The sequence below is a fragment of the Pelmatolapia mariae genome, linkage group LG23 (assembly GCF_036321145.2).
Source record: "Pelmatolapia mariae isolate MD_Pm_ZW linkage group LG23, Pm_UMD_F_2, whole genome shotgun sequence".
NCBI classification, from domain to species: Eukaryota; Metazoa; Chordata; class Actinopteri; order Cichliformes; family Cichlidae; genus Pelmatolapia; species Pelmatolapia mariae.
In genome coordinates this window covers 6,917,379-6,940,547 of record NC_086246.1, presented here as the reverse complement: position 1 = coordinate 6,940,547, position 23,169 = coordinate 6,917,379, and the positions used below count along the sequence as shown (strand labels likewise).

Below are 23,169 nucleotides of genomic sequence, written 5' to 3'. Positions count from 1 at the left end.
GCTTAAATTATACGTTTTCACAATTTATTATCAAACGGTTAAAATTTCAGATTATGTCCATGGTGCTATTATACATGGCACCATGGACTTCAGTCTCTCTGGCTCAGAGGCAAAGGCTGCCACAACGAGGCAGTAAAAACTTTTATTGCACTGGTAAAAACAGAATGTTAACATGATTGGTCAACAGTTGGAGGAACGCCTTTAGACCCTATTTCTGGCTCCTATTTCAACTCCTGCACCTTTTGGACATCTCCCTATAAGGAGATGACACTTTTGCTGGCAACACTGCCATCACCATGGCAATCATCTCTTGTCCTCTGGTCAGGCCTGTAGAGTTAGAGAAGGGGGGTAGGATGAAGATAAAACAAATGTATGATACACATTATGACATAATAGCATAATATCACTCCTACACACCAAGTTTGATAGAAACCCAAGATTCTACACTGACTTTTGAAAGGTAAACTCTTTCAGTGTACCAGATGCATATCCCCTACCTCTTATCGAAGTAGCATTGAAATTAGGTCTGCAACATGCATTATTAAACTTGACACGCTGAAGCAGTGCAAGTGCCTTTAATTCCAGAAGCATCTGAAACTTCCGCTTTTCTAACCCTTACAATGTTCTACAGTACATGGTTATGCCGTTTGGCATGTGTAATGCTCCTGCTACCTGGTCAACCAGGTTTTGGGGAACATCCCTAACTACACAGCTTATTTAGATCATATAGTTGTTGGGCTGCCATGAATAATCGAGTATTTTGAGTAATTCGATTATAAAAGATACTTGAAAAATTATTTTGGCTCAGTGCTTTGTTTAAGACTCTGTAGCATGCCATTCGCACCATGGAAACGCAAAAGTGAGCGTTTCACCCACATTTGCAATTCATCCATCACAGAGGAAAAACAGCATGTGTAAATGTCATTTCATGTTGTTGTTTATCAAGCATGAAATATATTTGTTGTTTTCTATTGCAGCTGGTTCAGTGATTTTTAGTTGGAGCATGATGAAACTTGTAGTTTTGGAATCTGTGAGATGTCAGCTTTAGGAAAATGTATTGTTTAAAATGTACAATGTATTGGTTACATACGGTGCAGTGAACTAGGGGTTCAGTTGTTTGATTTTGATGACTGCTCTGTTAATTGTTTGTTGTTTTTGTTTTGATTGATGGTCATAGAAATGGTTAAATGAGCTTTTAGCTGAGATTTGCAGGTTTCTGTGGATTCCACACATGCGTATATTTACATAGCAGACCCAACGTCACAGCCGATGAAATTGGATCTCCAACCCTTTGCCCACAGTATCGGGGGAGTTGGAACTCAAGAGGTTAACCGATTACTCAATTAATCGATGGAATAATCCATCGATTAATTGATTACAAAAATAAAAGATAGCTACAGCCCTATATAGTTGTGTATAGTAGCGACTGGTTAACCCACATAACTACCCTGAGAGAAGTTTTAACATTGCTTTACCAAATTCACATTTGGGACCGTTTCTAACTGTGTTCTCTACCTTGGCCTGCAGGTTGAACTGTGCATCCTGTAGGTACTAAAATCTCTGCTATCATGCAATTAACACTGCCAAACACCAGGAAGGAACTGCGTATTTTCCTTGGAATGGCTGCATATTACCGGCGGTTCTGTAAGACTTTCTCTTCTGTTGCTGCCTCTCTCACTGACTTAACCAGTCCCTCAAAGGCTGTTGTTTAGTCTGATGAGTGCCAACAAGATTTTGAAAGCTCAGAGAGCATATTTTGTTGCACCCTTGTCTTGTGTGCTCCTTACTTCTCTCTGCCGTTCAAATTTAAGTAGATGTCAGCACAGCTGGGGCAGGAGCAATGTTTCTCCAGAAGAATAACCAGGACATTGTGAGTTACTTCTCTCGCAAATTTAATAAACATTTTCAATTCAATTCAATTTTATTTATATAGCGCCAAATCACAACAAAAGTCGCCTCAAGGCGCTTTATATTGTACAGTAGATAGCACAATATTAAATACAGAGAAAAACCCAACAATCATATCATATGACCCCCTATGAGCAAGCACTTTGGTGACAGTGGGAAGGAAAAACTCCCTTTTAACAGGAAGAAACCTCCGGCAGAACCAGGCTCAGGGAGGGGCGGGGCCATCTGCTGCAACCGGTTGGGGTGAAAGAAGGAAAACAGGATAAAGACATGCTGTGGAAGAGAGACAGAGATTAATAACAGATATAATTCGATGCAGAGAGGTCTATTAACACATAGTGAGTGAGAAGGTGACTGGAAAGGAAAAACTCGATGCATCATGGGAATCCCCGGCAGCCTACGTCTGTTGCAGCATAACTAAGGGAGGATTCAGGGTCACCTGCTCTGCTTCTGTCTGTGATAATTTATTAATCCGTATGGCTGTTTCTGTGGCTGTGATGAGGTCCACTATGGGCAACTGTTGTGTGGTAACAGATTACCACACAAAGATCACTACTCTCCTCAGGGACAACAACACCTACGAAGCTTTAAAGCGAGACCCCACAAGCAGCTACAAAAAGAAAGTTATAGCTTGCCTTCAAGACCTTGAAAAGGACAAAATCATTGACCGCCTCATATATCACCGCCTTTATCCAGGGGATGCCATACCCTGCATTTATGGACTTCCTAAAATCCACAAGGAAGGGGTCCCACTCAGACCCATAGTCAGTAGCATAAACTCAGCCACTTATAACATTGCGAAACACCTTGCTACCATCCTTGCACCTCTCGTGGGGAACACCCCACACCACATCAAGAACTCCACCGACTTCACCGACAAGGTCCAGAAACTTACCCTGGATCCAGATGAAACCATGGTGTCCTTTGATGTAGTCTCTCTCTTCACGTGCATACCCACCACGGAGGCAGTGGAGACTGTCAGAAAACGACTACAAGAAGACAACTCCTTGGAAGACAGGACCAACTTCACACCCGGTCAGATCTGCACACTGTTAGACCTCTGCCTTACCACAACATACTTCAAATACAACGAAGGTTTCTACAGACAAAAACATGGCTGTGCCATGGGCTCCCCCGTGTCACCTATTGTAGCCAACCTTTACATGGAGGAAGTAGAAAGGAAGGCTCTTGGCTCTTTCAAAGGGAGAGTACCCAGCCACTGGTACAGATATGTAGACGACACCTGGGTCAAAATCAAGACACAAGAAGTGGAATCCTTCACTGCGCACATTAACGCTGTGGATAAAAACATCAAATTCACCAGGGAAGACACAAAGGATAACTGTTTGCCTTTCCTGGACTGCGCTGTGCACATTGAAGAGAATGGCAACCTCAACATCGAAGTTTACCGGAAGCCCACACACACGGACCAGTACCTCCTCTTTGACTCCCATCACCCTCTGGAACACAAACTTGGAGTAATCAGGACCCTACACCACCGGGCAGAACATGTTCCCTCTAAGCCTGAGGGAAAAAAGAAGGAACACACACACGTAAAGGAAGCACTCAAAACGTGCGGTTATCCTAACTGGGCGTTCATAAAGTCAGCAAAGAGGGACAGAAAAGAAGATCAGACACCAGCGAGGGAGGATAAGAAAGACAGACGCAACAACGTTGTCATCCCCTATGTAGCCGGTGTATCAGAGAAACTCAGGAGAGTTTTCTCCAAGCACGACATCCCAGTGTACTTCAGACCCAGCAACACACTCAGACAGAAACTGATTCACCCGAAAGACAAAACTCCAAAACACAGACTTAACAACGTGGTGTATGCTGTACAGTGCAGCGAGGAATGCCCAGACCTCTACATTGGAGAGACCAAACAGCCACTTCACAAGCACATGGCACAACATAGAAGAGCCACCTCCACAGGACAAGACTCAGCAGTCCATCTGCATCTTAAGGACAAAGGTCACTCTTTCGAGGATGCCAATGTTCACATTTTGGACAGAGAGGACAGATGGTTTGAAAGAGGTGTGAAAGAGGCCATCTATGTCCACTGTGAGCGACCATCTTTGAACAGAGGCGGTGGTTTACGACACCAACTGTCTGCCATCTATAATCCAGTTTTGAGTTCCCTCCCCAGACGCCTTAACGCCCACTCACATCCTGGACCATCTGACCTCAGGAATTCACACGACAAGGTGGGGCCAGGTTTCACAATGAGCACACCCGAAACCTTGGCTGATTAGGTCCCACACCCGCTTTCACACCTTGGCTCATGTGATTAGAGGATCACCAGGGGGTCCTTTGTCCCTCTTTGGGGGGATACTCCCACTGGGTTTAAATCTGGGACTCTCGGCCATTTGACCTTAGAACTGAAGAAGCTTCTCGGATGAGAGGTGAAACGTCTTCAAGCAACTTTAAGAAGTCCAGACGCTTTTCTTCGCAAACTCCTTTGACTACGATGACCTGGATGACTGAGAACCTTCACAGACATATAGGGTCAAGTCCTAATCCAGTTAAAGTTTTAAATGATCATAACCCTCTTCCTCTCTAGGATGTATAATCATTACCAGCGATTTACGCGTTGGTCACTGATTATTAAGAACTATGTCCTGCACATCAGTCACAAAAAGTGGACAGAACATTGTAGTAGATGCCCGCTCTCATGCTCATGCTACTTAGAAGTTATCCATATCCAAGTCACATCACTTTTGAGCAGATCATTGAGAGGTTTAATGACCTCAGAAAGGTTTGGTAGATATCTGCTCAAGTAGCGGATCATTCCCAGGATCCACCTCAGAGCAGAAGCGTTCTTTGGTGCTTCTACTTTTGTGACTGCCTTGACTTTTGCTTTGTCTGGCCTTATTCCACTATGTCAATGTCTGAGATAATTGAGTTGTTGCTGTGAGTGCCACGGCCGAGCGGCCAAACACGGGAAAAAGGACTCAGGTGCGGACACCACTCGGGCACGCAGAAACTGTCAGCAAAGTTAACTTTATTGCAGAGTCCAAAAAGCAGGCTTAGATGAACAACGATGCTTAACACGTCTAACACATCCACAACGAACTAAGGAAGGTAAGGCAGGATATTTAACTTAAGTACCTTAATACATTATGGGTGGCGGAATTAACGTCGCCTCATTAAAACAGCCTGTGTATAAACCTGTAGTACACAGAGAACCAGTTGTGAAACGCACAGTAAGGAAATGGTCGGCAGAGACTGAAGAGGCCCTGAGGGACTGTTTCCATTCTACTGTGTGGGACAACCTCTGGAGCCCCCTGGAGGATGACCTCAACAGCATCATAGACTGCATTACAGATTACATGAACTTCTGTGTGGACAGCACCGTACCCATCATAAAGGTGCGGTGTTTTTCTAACAACAAGCCATGGATAAATCCTGAAATAAAGCCTCTCCTCAAGGAGAAGAAGAGAGTCTTTAGATCTGGAGACAAACAGGAGCTGAGAGTTGTTCAGAAGAAGCTGAAATGGAAGATAAGGCAAGGGAAGAAAAACTACAGGAGGAAGATGGAAGAGCAGTTGCAACAGGACAACATCAGAGGGGTTTGGAACAGCCTGAAGACGATCTCAGGACAACAACCAACCCCCCAGGCTGCAGGAGACTTGGGGTGGGTGAATGACCTAAATAAATATTTTAATAGGTTTGATCAAACACCCACCCCTCCCCCAGCATCGTCCCCCCTGCTGCAATCTCCCTCATCTTCAGGGACTGCCTGTCCTTCATCTCAGGACTTCACACCCTCAGCTTCACACCTTCCAGCTCCCAGCCATCACACCCACCCCCGGCTTCTGTGGACTCCAACATACACCCTCCTCCCCCGAAACCCCCTCTCTCCATCTCAGCACTTCAAGTGAGGAACGAGCTTCACAAGATCAAGGTGCGGAAGGCTGCAGGTCCAGATGGCATCAGCTCCAGGCTCCTGAGATGCTGCGCAGATGAACTGTGTGGCATCCTAGGTTATCTGTTCAACCTGAGTCTGTCACTGGGGAAAGTACCACAGCTGTGGAAGACCTCCTGTGTGGTACCGGTACCAAAGACCTCCCATCCCAAGGACCTCAGCAGCTACAGGCCGGTAGCCCTGACATCACATCTGATGAAGACCCTCGAGAGGTTGGTTCTAAACCATCTGCGCCCCCTGGTGAGGTCTTCATTGGATCCGCTGCAGTTTGCTTACCAGCCTGGCATCGGGGTGGAGGACGCCATCATCTACCTCCTGCACCGAGCTCTGACTCACCTGGAGAAGCCTGGAAGCACTGTGAGGATCATGTTCTTTGATTTCTCCAGTGCTTTCAACACCATCCAGCCACGACTTCTGAGAGACAAGCTGGAGCTATCAGGAGTGGACCACCACATGTCCCAGTGGATACTGGACTTCCTCACAGAACGCCCACAGTATGTGAGGTCACAGAGCTGTGTCTCTGACACGCTGGTCTGCAGTACGGGGGCCCCACAGGGAACTGTGCTGGCACCGTTCCTCTTCACCCTCTACACTGCAGACTTCTCCATCAACTCCCCACGCTGCCACCTACAGAAGTTCTCTGATGACTCTGCCATAGTCGGCCTCATCACAGGTGAGGATGACTCAGAGTACAGACAGTGGACTCTGGACTTTGTGGACTGGTGTCAGCAGAACCACCTGCTGATCAACGCCGGGAAAACCAAGGAGTTGGTGGTGGACTTCTGGAGACGCAGACCCACCACACTGACACCGGTGAACATAGTGGACTCGTGTAGGTACCTGGGTGTTCACCTGAATAATAAACTGGACTGGAGCCACAACACTGATGCTCTTTACAGGAAGGGTCAGAGCAGACTCTACCTGCTGAGGCGGCTGAGGTCATTTGGAGTACAGGGAGCGCTTCTAAAGACCTTCTATGACTCTGTGGTGGCATCTGTCATTTTTTACAGTGTTGTATGTTGGAGCAGCGGTTTATCGGCAGCTGAGAGGAAGAGGTTGGATAAACTCATCAGGAAGGCCAGCTCTGTTCTGGGATGCACCCTGGACCCAGTGCAGGTGGTGGGAGACAGAAGGACTCTGGCCAAAATAACATCTCTGATGGACAGAGTCTCCCACCCCATGCATGTAAATGTTGCTGCAGAGCTGCTTCAGTGACAGACTGCTGCATCCTAGATGCATGAAGGAGCGTTTCCGCAGGTCCTTCCTCCCTGCAGCTGTCAGACTGTACAATCAGAACTGCTCCCAACAAACATAGATGTTTACATCAGCGCTGTAACTGCAATAAGTTAATCAACCGATTCGCACTACAGCCTGGGTTTGCCTCTTATCTGTAGTTAATTTTATTTAATTTAATAACTGTACAGTACTCTGTTTATAGTAACCATTGTCCTTGATGTAAATATGTAAGAAAAATTGTGTATGTTTCTGTTCTGTGTCCTGTGTACTGTTTGTTTGTATATGTGTCTTTCTGGCTGCTGTTACAACCAAATTTCCCCTTGTGGGACAATTAAAGGATTATTCTATTCTATTCTATTCTATTCTATTCTATTCTATTCTATTCTATTCTATTCTAACTACCAGCAAGCACACATCTTCTAACCATGTACAGCAGTATCCAATATGTCTATATCCATATAGAAGACTGGATACAGCTATATCTGAGAGCTGCATTATTGTTCACAGGAGAACGCTGGACACTTGCAGATTGGCTAGCTGACTAAACTCCCCAAATCTGAGGTTCCTCTGTGATCTGGGTCGTGGCTGTTGGTGCGCCATTAGAGACTACTACTGCCATAACCAGTAATGACCTTAAGCGTTTGGGGGACTGTTTAAAGAGGTAATATGCACCCAACCCCAATAAAAAGGGGAAAGGATTCAAGCTGGTAACAGCTTTAAGCATAACAAACAAATGACACCAACTGCCTTGACTAAAATAATGCTGTTTTTGGAATAGAATGAGGGGAAGCCTTGTCATTTTCCTACTTTTGTGTTCTGATGGTTTGTCCGTGTTTTGAAATTTAAAGTAAGTGCTTTGAGTCACACGTCAGTGCTGAGGTTGGGATACAGTTCAGCTAAATTGCTGCTGTAGAAAAAACTAAGACCATATAGACCAGTGGTTTCTTTCACAGACACAGTACTGTACTTTGGTCAAATGCTCCTTAATATCCACATCACCAAATATTGTGCCCATCTTTAAGTGGTTTTGGAGAGCCTGCTTCATATCCCCACTTCCATATTTAATCCCCAACAGTGTGTGAAATTACTCCATCAAACTGAGCATTCCCTAATGTCTGTACTGAGTTCACAAGAGGGAGGAGAATATCTCTCTTGAACTGTTCAGTGTATGTTACCACCAGGGGAAAGTCTGCATTTTTAGACTCATACTGAAATTGGTGATTTGGTTTTCAGATTCATGTGGCAGAAAGGGAAGTGTCATCTTCAAGTCTTCTTCTATATCTCTATCATCCCTTTGGGCTGATGAAAGATGGTGTTTTGGGTTTTTTCTGGGTGAAATTCAGAGCATGTCTTACGTCATGCTATACCACATTAATTCCCACTTCTGGGATCTGGGCAGACATATTGACATGTTGTACTGAATGACCACAGTTAGAATGATATTATCTCCTTTTTTAGGCCTCTTACTGCAGAAATGGTTTCATTGTCATCTAAAAGTGTCATGGTCCTGGGTTGTTGACCCAGCGTTTTGTGTTTCCTTTTGGTTTCATCTTGTGTTTTGTGTTAATTCTGATTTTGTATTAGTTCTTAGGGTTGAATCTGGTGTTTAGTGTTTTATCATCCCTACCTGTGTCTTTCCTCTGTGTTCTGTTCATGTCCCCAAGTTTGTATTGTAAAACAGTCTGTGTGTTTCCTGTTTTAATTTGAAGGTTTGTGTCTCGTCTTGTGAATTAGGTTCAACTGTGCTCCCCTCCTGTGTGTCATTCCCCTCATTACCTCGTGTGTATTTATAGTGTGTGTCTGCCTGTGTTCCGCGTCGTCTGCATTACTCTGTGTTACTCTGCGTTAGTTGGTATTACTCCCTGTCTCTCTGTTCTCATCTCGTGTTCCTCTCCATGTTGCGTGTTCCAGGTTTATTAGTTTTTCCCAGTTTAGGTTCGTGTCTTTGTGCAGTCCTCGCCACCCTTGTTTCTGTTTATATTTCACCCTTTGTAAACGAACACTCACCTGCATCTAGCCGTTTCCTGCATCTTGGGTCCTCATTTAACTCCACCACACGTCTGCTGCCCCAGCCGTGACAAAAAGTCTCTCATCTCATTGTTGATCATATAATTATATACACTACCAGTCAAAAGTTTGGACACATCTTCTGATTTAATGGTTTTTCTTAAATTTTTACGACCTTCTACATTGTAGATACAAACTGAAGACATTTAATATATGAAACAAGATATATGGAATTATGTAGCAAAGAGAAAATTGATAAATAACTCTAAATATGTCTTATATTATAGATCCCTGAAAGTAGCCAGCTTTTGCCTTTTGACAGTGCTGCAAACCCTTGGCTCAGTGAGAATCATGATGAAATACTTTTCACATCACAGGTGTGCTCGCTCAGTGGAGACAGATGAGACTGTGTGAATCAGGCCTTTATGGTCAAAGAGCTGTTAAGAAACCAGGACAAAGGAAAAGCAACCAGCAGAAGAGATTTTTTGGGCCAAGAAACAAAGGAATGACCATTAGACCAATGGAAATCCGTGCTTTGGTCTGTGAGTCCAAATTTGAGATCTCTGGTTCCACCTGCAGTGTCTTTGTGCGACGCAGAAGAGGTCAACGCATGGTCTCTACATGCATGGTTCCCACCATGAAGCATGGAGGAGGAGATGTGATGTGATTTCAAAACTGAAGGCACACTGAACCAGCATGGCTACCACAGCATCCTGCAGCAACATGCCATCCCATCCGGTTTGTGTGTAGTTGGATCATCATTTAATTTCCAACACCAGGAGAGTGATGGAGTGCTGCGCCAGATGGCCTAGCTTCCACAGTCACCTGACCCAATGGTTTCGGATGAGACCGACCACAGAGTGAAGGCAAAAGGGCCAACAAGTGCTCAGCATCTTTGGGAACTCCTTCAAGACTGTTGGAAAAACATTTCAGGTGATGACCTCATCCCACATAGCTGACGGGTCTGACCTGGATCTGGTGTCACGCCGGCACTGCTGGCTGACTTCTGGCATGGTAAGTGGTATGTAATCCAGATATGGGCCAGGCCTGGCGTACATGGCACTGCTTATGTGATGGCATGCCACATCTGGCCTGATTGTGGTTTGGTTTATGTGGCCCAGGCTCATAGAAAACAGGTCTGGACCGGATCCAGCATCAAGCTGGCACTTCTGACTGACTGGTGTCATGGCAGAGTGTATGTCAACCAGATGTGGGCCAGGTCTGGCAATGATGGCACTGTTTATGTTCCTATTTTCCTATTTTAGTTAGAAGACCCAAATGCCATTTTGCAATACTATACTGCTATGGTAGCCAACGTTTTAAATGCAGGTTTGACAGGTTTGTGGGTGTAATAATAATAATAATAATAATAATAATAATAATAATAATAATAATAATAATAATAATGCATTTTATTTGAGGGCGCCTTTCAGAAACCCAAGGTCACCTTACAAAGAACAAAATTAATAAAAGGAACAATAGTCATAAAATACATAAAATAAGTTAAAATTGCAAAACAGAGCTTGACAACAGATAAAATCAGCACTAAAGCGAATAAACCAGTTTAAACAGATGTGTTTTAAGCTGTGACTTAAATACGGAAACATACATTTTATCCAAACCCTAGTAAGGGTTTACTCATCTTTGCCAGTGGGTGGCTGTAGCTCAGGAGGTGGAGCAGGTCACTAAATGATTGGAAGGTTAGTGGTTCGATCCCTGGTTCCTCCAGTCTGCATGTCAAGAGTGTGAATGTGTATGAATGTAGTTAGGAAGCACTCAGTTTAGAGAAAGTGTGTGAATGTGGCATGTTGTATAGAGAACTTTGAGTAACCTGGGAGAGTAGAAAAATGCTACATAAGAAGCAGTCCATTCACTGTCTGAACAGGGTTTTATCATGCTATTGTTGCACTATTATGTTCCAGCACATCTTGTTATTACATGGCTTGATTAAGGTACACATTAGGCTGACATCTGGGGCCAGTGTTGAAACTGTTCCGGGCCAGCACAGCACCACCAGTGTGTCTGCAACTGGCCTTGTGCTGGCCCATGTGTGGGCCATCTCTGGCAAACCAGATCTGGGCCACCAAAGGGCCGTCATTCTTTCCTGGATCTGGTATGTGGGATGAAGTTCATCGAGAGAATGCCAAAGTGTGCAAAGCAGTAAAGGGTGCAAATAGCAAAGGGTGGCTATTTTGAAGAATCTAAAATATAAAACATGTTTTGAGTTACTTCACACTTTTTTGTTTACCACAGAATTCCATATGTGTTCATTCATGGTTTTGATGCCTTTGATGCCTACTGTGTAAATAGTCATGAAAATAAAGAAAAACCATTAAATGAGAAGGTGTGTCTAAACCTTTGACTGGCAGTGTATATATTTATATATAAGACTTAAATAAGCACCGCAAAGAGACTCAAACACTGCTCTGTAATTTTGGAACATCTGCAATAATTAACTTTAGGCTGTGGGTGCTGCACAGCATGAGCACTGTTGTTTTGTTTTTGTTTCTTTGTTTTTTTGTCGTTTTTCCCTTTATCACATAACTGCCCTCTGCATTTTGAGACATCAGTCTTTCAGTCTAACCTCTTAATGACATCATCTCAGTGCTTTCTCCAGCATTTGCTGGTTCGTGGAAGGTACGTGTCATCATTTGCAGTGTCTGTCTTTAAAACATTAATATCCTTTAGCTGGAAGGGATCTAACATTACCATTTTATTAATAGAATATGCTCTAATGTGTTAACTTGGCTTAGCAGAGTGCTGAAGTATTTCACTTGTAACATTGTCATTTCCATGAGTTGCTAGTTCATCAAGCTGTAAAGCTTGGTCGTCATTATTTTTCTTATTTCCACTCTCCTTGTGATTAGCAGCCCACCTCAGTTGTTCAGCTGAGATGCTCAGAACTGCTCAGAAAAAGGTGATGGAGCAGAGAAAGAGGCCACTTTTGGGGCAAATTTTCTTTTGTTGTCTAATATTTTAGTTATTAATTTATTTCAACGCCAGTAGCTTATCTGTGTTTCTTTTTTCTGTCACAATTAAAGCTACTTACTGTGCTGACAGTGACAGCTTAACATCAGTTGGGGCTCCTTTGAAGGGTTGGACCTATTTCATTTCAAATGAGTGAAACAAAGACAGCTAGTTGATATAGTAAAGGGTTTATGGTAGTTTATGGTTTGAAGCAGTATTTCTTGCAAATGATTTTCACTCCTTGTAGAAGAAAACTGATAACATAGCATTTGGTTTTTACTTGCTGGTTATAGACAGCCTCATTTCTAAACTCTTTTTAGTTCGCTAAATGCACGAAAATGCATTTCCCCACTCCTTTCTGCTCTTATCACAGCTCTCCTTTCTCTACTTTCCCATCTCCCGCTTTTGCAAACTTAACCACAAATTTAGTAAAAAAAAAAAAAAATGCACTGAGCTGAACTTCATGTTTTTAAATTAAAGTATTTCACATAGACTAGAGAATATCAATCTGCTAATTCTCAGGAGTGACTTATTAGCATCCCTAAACTAACATTTTGGTATAACAGCACTGTGAGTCAACGTTCAATGCCAAGTTATTTACCGGGATTGGCTGAAGGACATGACATCACAAGTCTTTTCCCCGTCTCTCTTCCTCTCTCGCGCTCCTTCTATACAGGCTTGTGAAAGAACGAATGTCCGTGTGGTGCGCGCGAGAGCGAGAACCCTGTCGCTGAAGCTGAGCGGGCACGTTTTGGATTTCCGGAGATCAATGAGCGAAGCCTGGGATATGGATAGGTGTTAAGCCTATAATAGCTGTTAATTTATTTTTGTCGCCATTTTTATTTTTATTATTATTATAAAAAAAAAAAGCATCCAGGGAGGGAAACTACACTATTAAAACTGGTTAAAGAGAAAACACAACAGAAGCAGAAGGAACATAATGTGAACTGTGAGTGTGCTTGACGGAAAAGCGGAGCGGAGGATAACATTTTAGAAGGGCTACACAAGGGTGACAGTGGGTAGAAAACTTGGAGAAAGAAAAACAACGTGGACGAGAGCAAAAAGAGAAAAGAAGGGAGAGAAAAGTCTCGTCTTGGCTGTTGTCGGTTCAGCGCCATGAATCATGAGTAACGACAGTAACGGAGTTGGAGGGCTTCAGCCTCTCTGGAACATCAATGGTGAGTGATTTTTGGGAATATTTTTCTGCTTTGCCAATAAGCTTTGAGTATGTTCACTTGCGTGTGATGTTAAATGACTTACAGGACAGAAACTATATAGGTCTAAATGTCATCAGTTGTGCAGTCCATTGATTTGTAAAGAAATATTGTCACAGTGGTTTATGCCTTCCTGAAAAGGTGGGTGAAGTGAGTTTAAGGACGTCTTGGGCATAATTTAAATGGATTTTATACAGATACGAAAAAGCCGACAGTAGCCTTGTTTAAACAGCCAGACCAGTTAAATTATTCTCAGTTTTATTTATACAGCGCCAAATCACAACAGGGCGCTTTATATGGTAAGGCAGACCCTACAATAATACAGTCCTTTGGTAAATGTTAAGAAAAATACGTTTCAGAAATACAAGTCAGTGAATTAATGTACAATGACAAGTATGTTTTTTTGGATTTATGAATGAACAAAAATGAAAACATTTTAATAATTAATATAACATTGCAAAATTCCACGATTAACATACACACACTGTTAAGGATGGACACACTGTGCGACTGAACTGCAGTAAATAAATAAGAGCTGTATTTACGCTTTCATATTTTTCTATTATCAGTAATATGCCCACTCAACTAATAAAATATGCTTTGATCAGCAGGTAAGTGATTTAATATTCACATGAACATCCTTGGGGGGTAGGTGGGAGGTTAGATTTAATGAAATGCTGTTATCAGGTTCATATCCATAAGCACTCTTTCCTGAGTGCTTATGCTGCTATACATTATATGTACAGAACAGCATTTCAAATGCAAAAAGAGTTCTAATATAAATATAATAAGACAATTGACAGCTTTTAGTTCCTGATAAAAACATCAGGGGGTCGATGTAACAACCCCTCTCCTCACCATTTATTCCTATTTATCCCATCAACTTCCCCCCATCAGTAAGTTATCAGATCTTCTCCTTCTTTTTGCTTCTCATGTCTTCTCTCTTTCCCGATCTGTCCTATTTACACTGTACAGAGGGGGGAGTCTTTGTTCTGGTTAAATGCATGTACATTGTATTTGACATGTAGATAAAACTAACTAGAATATGTCTGTGTATGTGTGCATGTAGCCATGCACAAAGGTGGCTGTGGCTCATATAACAGAAGCAGGTTATCTGTTAATTGCAGGGTTGGCTGTTCGCTTCCTGGCATCTCCTAGTGCCAGTTGCCCTTGGGCAAGATACTAAAGCCCAGGTTGCTCGTGACTGCAAACATTTTGTGTAAAGTAAAGTGCTTTTATGACCTACTTAAGGTTCTATGTAAGCAGAGACAATGTGCGTAAACTGGAGAAAAATCTTTGTGTTTTTCACCAATGGTACAGAATGTTTATAGCTTTGATGTGTCTACTGCTTAAGCGATTAACAAAGAAAGCTTTTGTTTTTATGCGTTTGTAGTTATATGGATTAGGGTGAAAAGACCTGTGTTATTCTGATAGGCTATTATGCAGTGAGGGAAAATGTTACCAGTGTTACAATTCACAACATCTTCAGATACACTGTAGAAAACACAATGTCTTACCTCCTTAGATAAAGCTGAGTACTGTTACATATTGACAAGCATGCGTGCTAAAGAAAACAAAAACTGAACAAATAAATACAGTGTGGTGTTTTCACACCACTGTGTTTATTGTTTGCACCCTTCCTGATTTCCTATTTATTTGTATATTTTGAAATATATTTATATATTTCAGACCAACTAACAAATGTAAATATTAGACAAAGATAACACAAGTAAACACAAAATGTAGTTTCTAAATGGTGTTTATGATCAGGGTGTTTATGATCAGGGGGAAAACAATCCAAACCCACATGGCCCTGTGTGAAAAAGTGATTGCCCCCTAAACCTAATAAGTAGTTGGGCCACCCTTAGCAGCAACAGCCGCAATGAAGTGTTTGCAATAACTGGCAATGAGTTCTTTACAACACGGTGGAGGGATAAGTCAGATTCAGGTCAGGACTTTGACTGGGAAACTCCAACAGGTGGACCCCAAAACGTTGATTCTGTTCATGTGGACGTAGCGTTTTCAGTGGGAGAAACATTTCGTCACTTCATCAGTCTCAGCTGACTGCAGGTTTCCCCAACCCCAACCAAGTCACTTGGATGAGTAACAAAACGTTTCTCCCACTGAAAACGCTACGTCCAGATGGACAGAATCAACTTTTTGTGATTTCCTTACCGGGATGATTGACCATGCATTAAGACATTCAGAGGTGGTGGTGTTGGTGTATTTCAGATCATTGTCCTGCTGCAGAACCCAAATGCATTTCAACTGATGGCTGAACATTCTCCTTCAGGATGTTTTGGGAGACAGCAGAATTCATGTTTCCGTTTACCACAAAAACTCTTCCAGGTCCTGACGTGGCAAAACAGCCCCAGGCCATCACACTACAACCACCATCTTTTAATGTTGGTATGATTTTTCTTTTCTGAAATGCTGTGTTATGCCAGATGTAATGGGCCTCAAACCTTCCAGAAAGTTCAGCTTTTGTCTCACCAGTCTATAGAATATTTCCCCAAAAGTCTTGGGGATCATCGAGGGGTTTTTTTTTTTGCAAATGTGAGATGTGACCTTTGTGTCCTTTTTGGTCAGCAATGGTTTTCTCTTTAAGCTGTTCCATAGTAGCCATTTTACCCAGTCTCTTTCTTATTGTTGAATCGTGAATTCTGACCTTTACTGAGACATGTGAAGCCTGCGGTTCTTTAATGTTGTTCTTGGGTTCTTTTGTGACCTCCTGCATAAGTCATCGATGTGCTCGTAGAGTTATTTTTGGTTGGCTGGTCACTCCTGGGAAGGTTCACCACTGTTCCATGTTTTCGCCATTTGTGGATAATGGCTCTCACCGTGGTTCAGTAAGAGAGCCAGTGGGGCTCTCACTGCTTCATTCTGTCAGACTGGTTCTATTTAAGTGATTTCTTGATTCAACAGGTCTGCCAGTAGTCAGGCCTGAGTGTGTTTAGTGAAACTGAACTCAGCTTTCCAAAAAATGTGGCTAATCAAAGTAGAATCATGATTTAACAATAGGGGCAATTACTTTTCCACACAGGACCAGGTTGGTTTGGGTAACTTTTCTCCTTTAATTAATGAAATCATCACTTAAAAATGCATTTTGCATTTACTTAGATTATCTTTGTCTAATATTAAAATGTGTTTGATGATCTGAAACATGTAGATTTGATAAATATGGAAAACACTAGGAAATCAGGAAGGGGCAAACACTTTTTCACACATATAATGTAACATGTATTATGTAAATACATGTTACATAATAAAATATGTTGAAATTAAAAAAAAAAAAAAACTTATGTGAGACAATAAGTGTAATGTGTGCTTTTGGGAAATTACCTGAAATATGAGCATACTTTGTGGCAATCCCCTGCCTGACATTGGGGGTTCTTAGCCACACACAGCAGTGACAGAAGAAGTCAATTTTCACTCCTAACTGCGTTAGTAATCAAGCTAAAATGACATTTCTTTAGTAAATAAAGCTGATGCCTTAAGGCAACTTTGAGAAGCTAAAGAAATAGAAACAAATCAGATTTAGTATCCTGTATAATCAGGTAAAAGAAAACACAATTTGTGATAAATGAAAGCAGTAAAATGTACTTTTGAAGAACTAAAAGTGTGAAAACACCCATTATAGTTTAATTTAATAAATGATCTGAAAATACAGGCCTTTGAAATAGCACCATAACAGCAACCCCAAATTTCCATGAGATTTCTATCAGTAATGGGGGACATTTAAAAGTTGATGTGTACTGTTAACCGACGCATATGGATCAGTATTTAAGGTTTGACTCTCATCATCCACCGGAGCAGCTGATGGGTGTCATCAGGACGCTACAACACAGAGCGAACACCATCCCCACAGACACAGCAGCCAGAAAATCACACCAAAAAGGCCCTGAGTAAATGTGGTTATCTCAGCTGAATGTTTGTCAAAGCTGGGAAGAAAGGTCCAGGTGATCCAGGAGAGAAGAAGGACAACTGCTGCCAAAGCGGTCTGCTGCTGCAGTCAGCTGAGACTGAAGAAGTCACCTGGATGACTCCCACTGAAGACGCTACGTCCAGATGAACAGAATTAAGTTTGTGGCAAGAAATATACCAGTAATCTAAGATCTGTAATTCCACATGAGAAGCTAGATAAGCTTATGCTGTACATGATCTTAATAAATGTGTCTAAGGCACTTTTCTCCTCGTTTAGTAAATCAGCATCAAAGCGTTCTTTACATATTACACAATTTTGATATTTAATTACCCCGAGCAGTGCTTTTTACTTTAACTCGATCCCTTGTTTTGTTGTTCTTTTCATTTGTGTATTTATTTCAATATATTGGGGTTTGGGTTTTTTTATGAAGATCATATTGTCTAAAATGTCATACTCTAAATGATCGTACTCTAAAATGTCATAGTATGTAGCTTGCCATCACCAGTGTGTGAATGTGTGTGTGAATGGGTGGATGACTGGATATGTAAAGCGCTTTGGTGTCCTTAGGACTATTAAAGCGCTATATAAATACAGGCCATTTACCATTTACCATTTATGTATTTCCAAATTTATTCTTGGGTATAAAAGATTGATCTCATCTCCTAAAAGCAGTGATACTTATCCTTTGACTAAACAATACAAACAAGTACTAACTGAGAAAAGATGCTTATAGGCCTACTAGATCATTGCTAATGTTTATGTGAGAAGCTCTCTAAAAATTGGAATGTGGGAAGATTTATCATTCATAAAAGCTGAAATCACTCTACTTCTATTAAATTAGTTTACCAGCGTTATCTACCAGAGCTGGAAGTGAGTGTGGGGAAATGAACCTACTGTAGGGGATATGGCACTGAATAGAATTGTAAAGCACCACATGAATAACAATAAATGTAATTATATGTAAGGGATATATTATTATTTTTATGATGAAATGCAGCAATATGCAGAATTATACCACTTAACCAGTCTAAACAGCATACAGCAACTCATAGTCAGTTTAATGAATATAATAAAATACTTTAGGAGGGAATTCAACACAAATAGAAGTAAGAAGATGCCACATTGATTGACAGAAATGAAAATTATCAGCCTAGAGAGGACTGAATTCAAAGACACCCCAAAAAATGAAGTGAAAAATGATGAGGCAAGCTCATTCGTTTTGAATTTCCTTGCAGCAATTCAAAATGCTACTTTCCCCGATTTATACATTTATACATTCAAACCAACTGCTCAGTAGTTTGCAACTTACATGTATGCATGCCCAGTCGGGGCATTCTCCTAATGAGACAATCAGTTGTGTGCTGGGGGTCTCCCAGATCTGGACCAGGGCATCATTGAGCTCCTGGATCATCTGAGTTGTGAGCTGGGGGTGTCAGATGGACTGAAACATAGTGTCCCAAAGCTGTTCTATTGGATTTAGGTGAGGCTAGTGTGGGGGCCGGTCAATGGTATCAATTCCTTCATCCTCCAGGCATTATTATGCATCTTGGACATACTGTGAGACCCCATGCTGGTGCAGCTTGTCCTGGGTTTCCTTAGTCAGGGTGCCGTTGCCTAGCCTATAGAGTTTTGTACGTCCCTCCATGGATATGCCTCCCCAGACCATCACTGACCCAACACCAAACCAGTCATGCTGAATATGTTAGATGGTTAATGATTTTCCATTGCTGTCTAGCTCTCCTACAATCTCCTCGATGCTCTTGAGACGTTACTGGGAGACACAGCAACCTTGGGCCAATGGCACGTGTTGATGTGCCATCCTGGAGGAGATGGCACATCGTCACTCATCCAACTGACTTCTTCAGTCTCAGCTGACTGCAGGTTTCCTCAGCTTTACAAACAGTACATTTGCACAATGACAAATAGCCCACTGAATGAACAATGGACTTTCTCCCACTGAAAATGCTACATCCAGATGAACAGAATCAATATTTTTGGAATTTACATATTTACATTTACATGTGGGATTGAGCATGCATCAAGACACAGTCAAAATAGATGTATTTTTGTGAATGTATAAATATTTCAATGTGCAAAACATAAATTTGCAGTTTTAGCAAATTACATGTAGAAAATACTTGCAGAATTTTTACTCTCTCAGTCATGAGACCTGCTTTTGTCTTTTATTTTGCCCCGTACATCTTGTCTCACCTTGTCCACCCACCAGATGTCCTCAGTTTTCCATTGTTTTCCATTCACCTGTCTGCACACACCCTCCTTACCTGCTCCTTTTGTGTCCCATTGATGTTGAGATAGACATCAAAATTAAACGGCCCAGGTACAAACTTTATCCCGGCATTATACAACAATCATACCTTTGTTCCCTTTGTTTGGTCCCTAGATTTCAAATTCCTTTCCTGCTTGTGTAGCAAGCAACCTAAATGCTTATAGTTGCATTTAAAAACAGAATGTAGCAATCTGCAAGGCTGGGTCCTCTACATTCAGTTCCTTCTCTTTGCTTTCCTGTTACTATCTCTTAAGTTTTGCTTAAATTTCTGTAATCCAAGAGAAGAAAATGTACATACACATCAAAAATCAGTCATCCTCTCACAGATTTATGGAGTGGTTTGGAGTGGTGTCCAAGTGTAGCAAGATCTTGCCTCCATTTAGAGCATGTGATTAAATCAATTAAGACTGAAAATGTAACAGAACAGTATAACATTTCTCTCTCTTTTTCTTCCTCTTTCTTGACAGAATTTTTAAGGGTTTCTAGAAAGTTGACACATTTGTAAACCTGAAAGCCTTTTGCTCTTGGTTTTGCTGACCACAAAGCATCAGTACTGTAAAGAGGAACAAAATTAGTGTGATATCCTGTGATCACATTGGCAGTAGACTGAGTTAAACTACACTACTGGTGGACTAACAGCTATCTGATGAGTCCATAAACATTGTCTTCAGTGTCTGGGATCAGCTTCACAGTAGGTGCAACATGGCCATGGCTGGTGCAATTTAGACCTAAGAAGGAAGATGTACTTTGCTTCCACCTGAAGTCGACCCTGTTCTCAGTTGTCATTCTTAAATCAGTCACTTGAGAAGGATTTCCAATGAGCTTCATTTCAGGAAAATGTTCACAAAATTCAAAAAGTACATATTACTTGTGACTTTTCTTAAAAGTAATGCAGTTCATTATGTACTACTTGCCAAAGAAAGGAATTTATTACTCTACTTATTAAATTACTTTTTCATTGCTTCATAATATGACATAATTACCAATTAACAGTATAAACGTTGGTTTACAGTCGCGCACACTGAAACAAATCCCTACACAAGTACAATATTTCTTTTAGGTTTTACATATGAACACAAAATCAGCAACACAAACCAAAACTGAAAACCAGCCCAAATAGACTAATAGACCAACACCACGGTGATTCTACTATTAAAAAAAACATTTACAAGTAGAAATGGAGGTTACAACACTGCAAGCTTGACTGCTCATTGCTGCCTTTAATACCTGTTGAGTGTGGCTGCTGGGCTTGGGTTGGCATGCACTCAGCTTTTATATATCACTCTGGGTTCTTGGCTAGCTTTGTGGTAGCAATTGAAAATAGCAGAAGCTGTATAAGTAGCACACTGAAGTTTCTATCATGAACACAGTTTGCACCTTACCATCATGCTCTTGTCCTTTTGTGATATAATAAAAGTAATTTCCATATCTCCACTCCTCAAAAGCTGTAGACCACTCTGCTATTTTCCTCCTCCTGCTAGTGTGCCAAAAAGCGATTGCCTGTCAAAAAGTCATTTACAATGTTTCTCAGTGTAAAAACAAAAGTCACACCCTCCATTTATGGAGGGTAAGTCCAACATCCTGAGATTTTACGCCAAGCGAAAGGAAGGAGGTCGAGGACCAGTGAGTGTCAGAACCACTGTCCAGGATAAGACAACAAGCATTCATGAGCCAGATGGCCATCTGATAATGTGCTTAGTCAATACATCTGGCAGCAGAAACCCGAGAAAGAAGAGGAACAAAGAGAGGAACTATTGGGAGGAACAGGCTCCTGCACAGGACCACAATCAGATAGAAGAAATGGCTGACATCAAGAATCCTACCAGTGACTGGACAAACCTGGACTAAAGACAGAACTGAGCTAAGATCCTGTGGGACTTCCAGATACAAAGAGACAAACTGGTGATGGCCAACAAACCGGACATAGTAGTGATGGACAAGCAGAAGAAGACGGCCGTAGTGATAGATGTAGCTATACCAACATCAAGAAAACAAACACAAGAAGCTAGAGAAATACCAAGGGCTGAGAGAGGAGCTCGAGAAGATATGTTTGACAGATTATAGGCCAAGAAGTAATTTACAATTCCATCCATCGTCTTCCGCTTACCCTTCTCAGGGTCGCGGGGGGGCATGAGCCTATCCCAGCTGTCTTAGGGCGAGAGGCAGCGTACACCCTGGACAGGCCGCCAGTCTGTCACAGGGCTAACACATAGACACAGACAAGCATTCGCACTCACATTCACACCTGTGGGCAATTTAGAGTTTCCAGTTAACCTAACCACACTAACCCTACTGTCACTGCATGATATTACTGATATTACTTCAAGTATTTATGATAAATAAGTACTGGAAGTATTTATTTATTTATTTTTATTTGTTTATTTTTTTGTCAGATTGTGAACAGCAACTACACCACTTCTGTTTTGTGATGGCCTACTTCTTACAGCCTTTTGATTATACAATGTTGCATTAGGCTGTGCATTTGTGTCTGAATGAGTGTTTTTTTAACTGCAGATATTATTACTGGTACATTCCCAGTAAGCTGCTATCAAAATGAGTGATAGTGGAATTAGAGGACAGGGCTTTGGCATCAAGCAGATGAGGATTTGTGCAAGGGGCCCAGATCAGTGCTTCAGAGGTTTACTAATATGTAATAGCTGCTTAATCTTGCCTTCTTTTTCTGTTTAAATTTAAAACTATTTGTTAATATGTAATATGTGTGATGTTGTGTAATGTACAGTACTTTACACCACACTTCCTCAGAACATCATGTGTTGAGTTACACATAGTATGGAAGTTCATTGAAACAGTAATAGAATGATATGGCAGAAAGTGATTAATGCCATGAATCTTTTTTTACTGTTTGTGCTTTGAAAAAGCACAGTACACTGTTTTTTGTTTTTTACCAAGCTTCTTTGTTACCTGACATGTCTTCTGCAAAGACAAACACGTTCTAATAAGATTAAATGTTTTCTAGATTAGAGATGTCTGAACATCAGTTGGTGTAAAATAATGTGTAGTACATAATTATGTAGGAGAGGCAATTAATGCACTGATAGAGACAGAACAAAGAGCCTTTTTCTCAGTAACCAGAATTGGATCAGACCGTATCTACATCCTGGATGGGATGCAGATAACACCAGTTTCAGCAGTACATCTGTGTAAAAGCCCGATATATTTGACAAAATCAAACAACAACACTCATTCCATTATGTTCCATTACAACTTGGGATTGAGAGTACTGGTGTTAATCACAAAATAAAGATTTTAAAAGCATTAATTTTATTCTGGTATAATTGCTGTGGCAAATTATGGCTTAAATGGAAGAACAATACTTACAGGAAGGTTTCTCTTCATTCTTCTAGTCATCATAACCAGCTAAACCTTTGTAATGCTAATAAATTCATCTAGTGTCAGATATTGTAACCATGACATGAGTATTGGTTAATGTGGTTTTTAAAAAAGTATAAACAGCATCAGATATGACTAAATGAAATTAAGAAATTAAGAAAAAAAGAAGGAGAAAAAAAACTACAATGCTCTGAGCATCATGTTTGATCTGCTGATTTTCCAATAAACACGGTCATGTTTTGGCTTATGAAATGTTATCATAGCTGTTTAGAAATGCTGCATTAGATAATATGCAGTGGTCATTTATTTACAATGGTGACATCTACTCGTGAGCTCCCGCAGCTTTCCA

At 41.3% G+C, this 23,169-nt stretch overlaps 1 protein-coding gene across 1 annotated transcript in view; it reads left to right on the top strand.

Annotated features, from left to right (window-relative positions):
- Positions 1-12,890: 12,890 nt before the first annotated feature.
- Positions 12,891-23,169, top strand: part of chrm4a (cholinergic receptor, muscarinic 4a) — a 77,183-nt gene continuing 66,904 nt past the window's right edge. Inside the window, exon 1 of the mRNA XM_063467450.1 lies at positions 12,891-13,221. Within this exon, the coding sequence (XP_063323520.1) occupies positions 13,167-13,221 (55 nt within the window). The 5' untranslated portion in view covers positions 12,891-13,166. The remainder of the gene's footprint in view (positions 13,222-23,169) is intronic.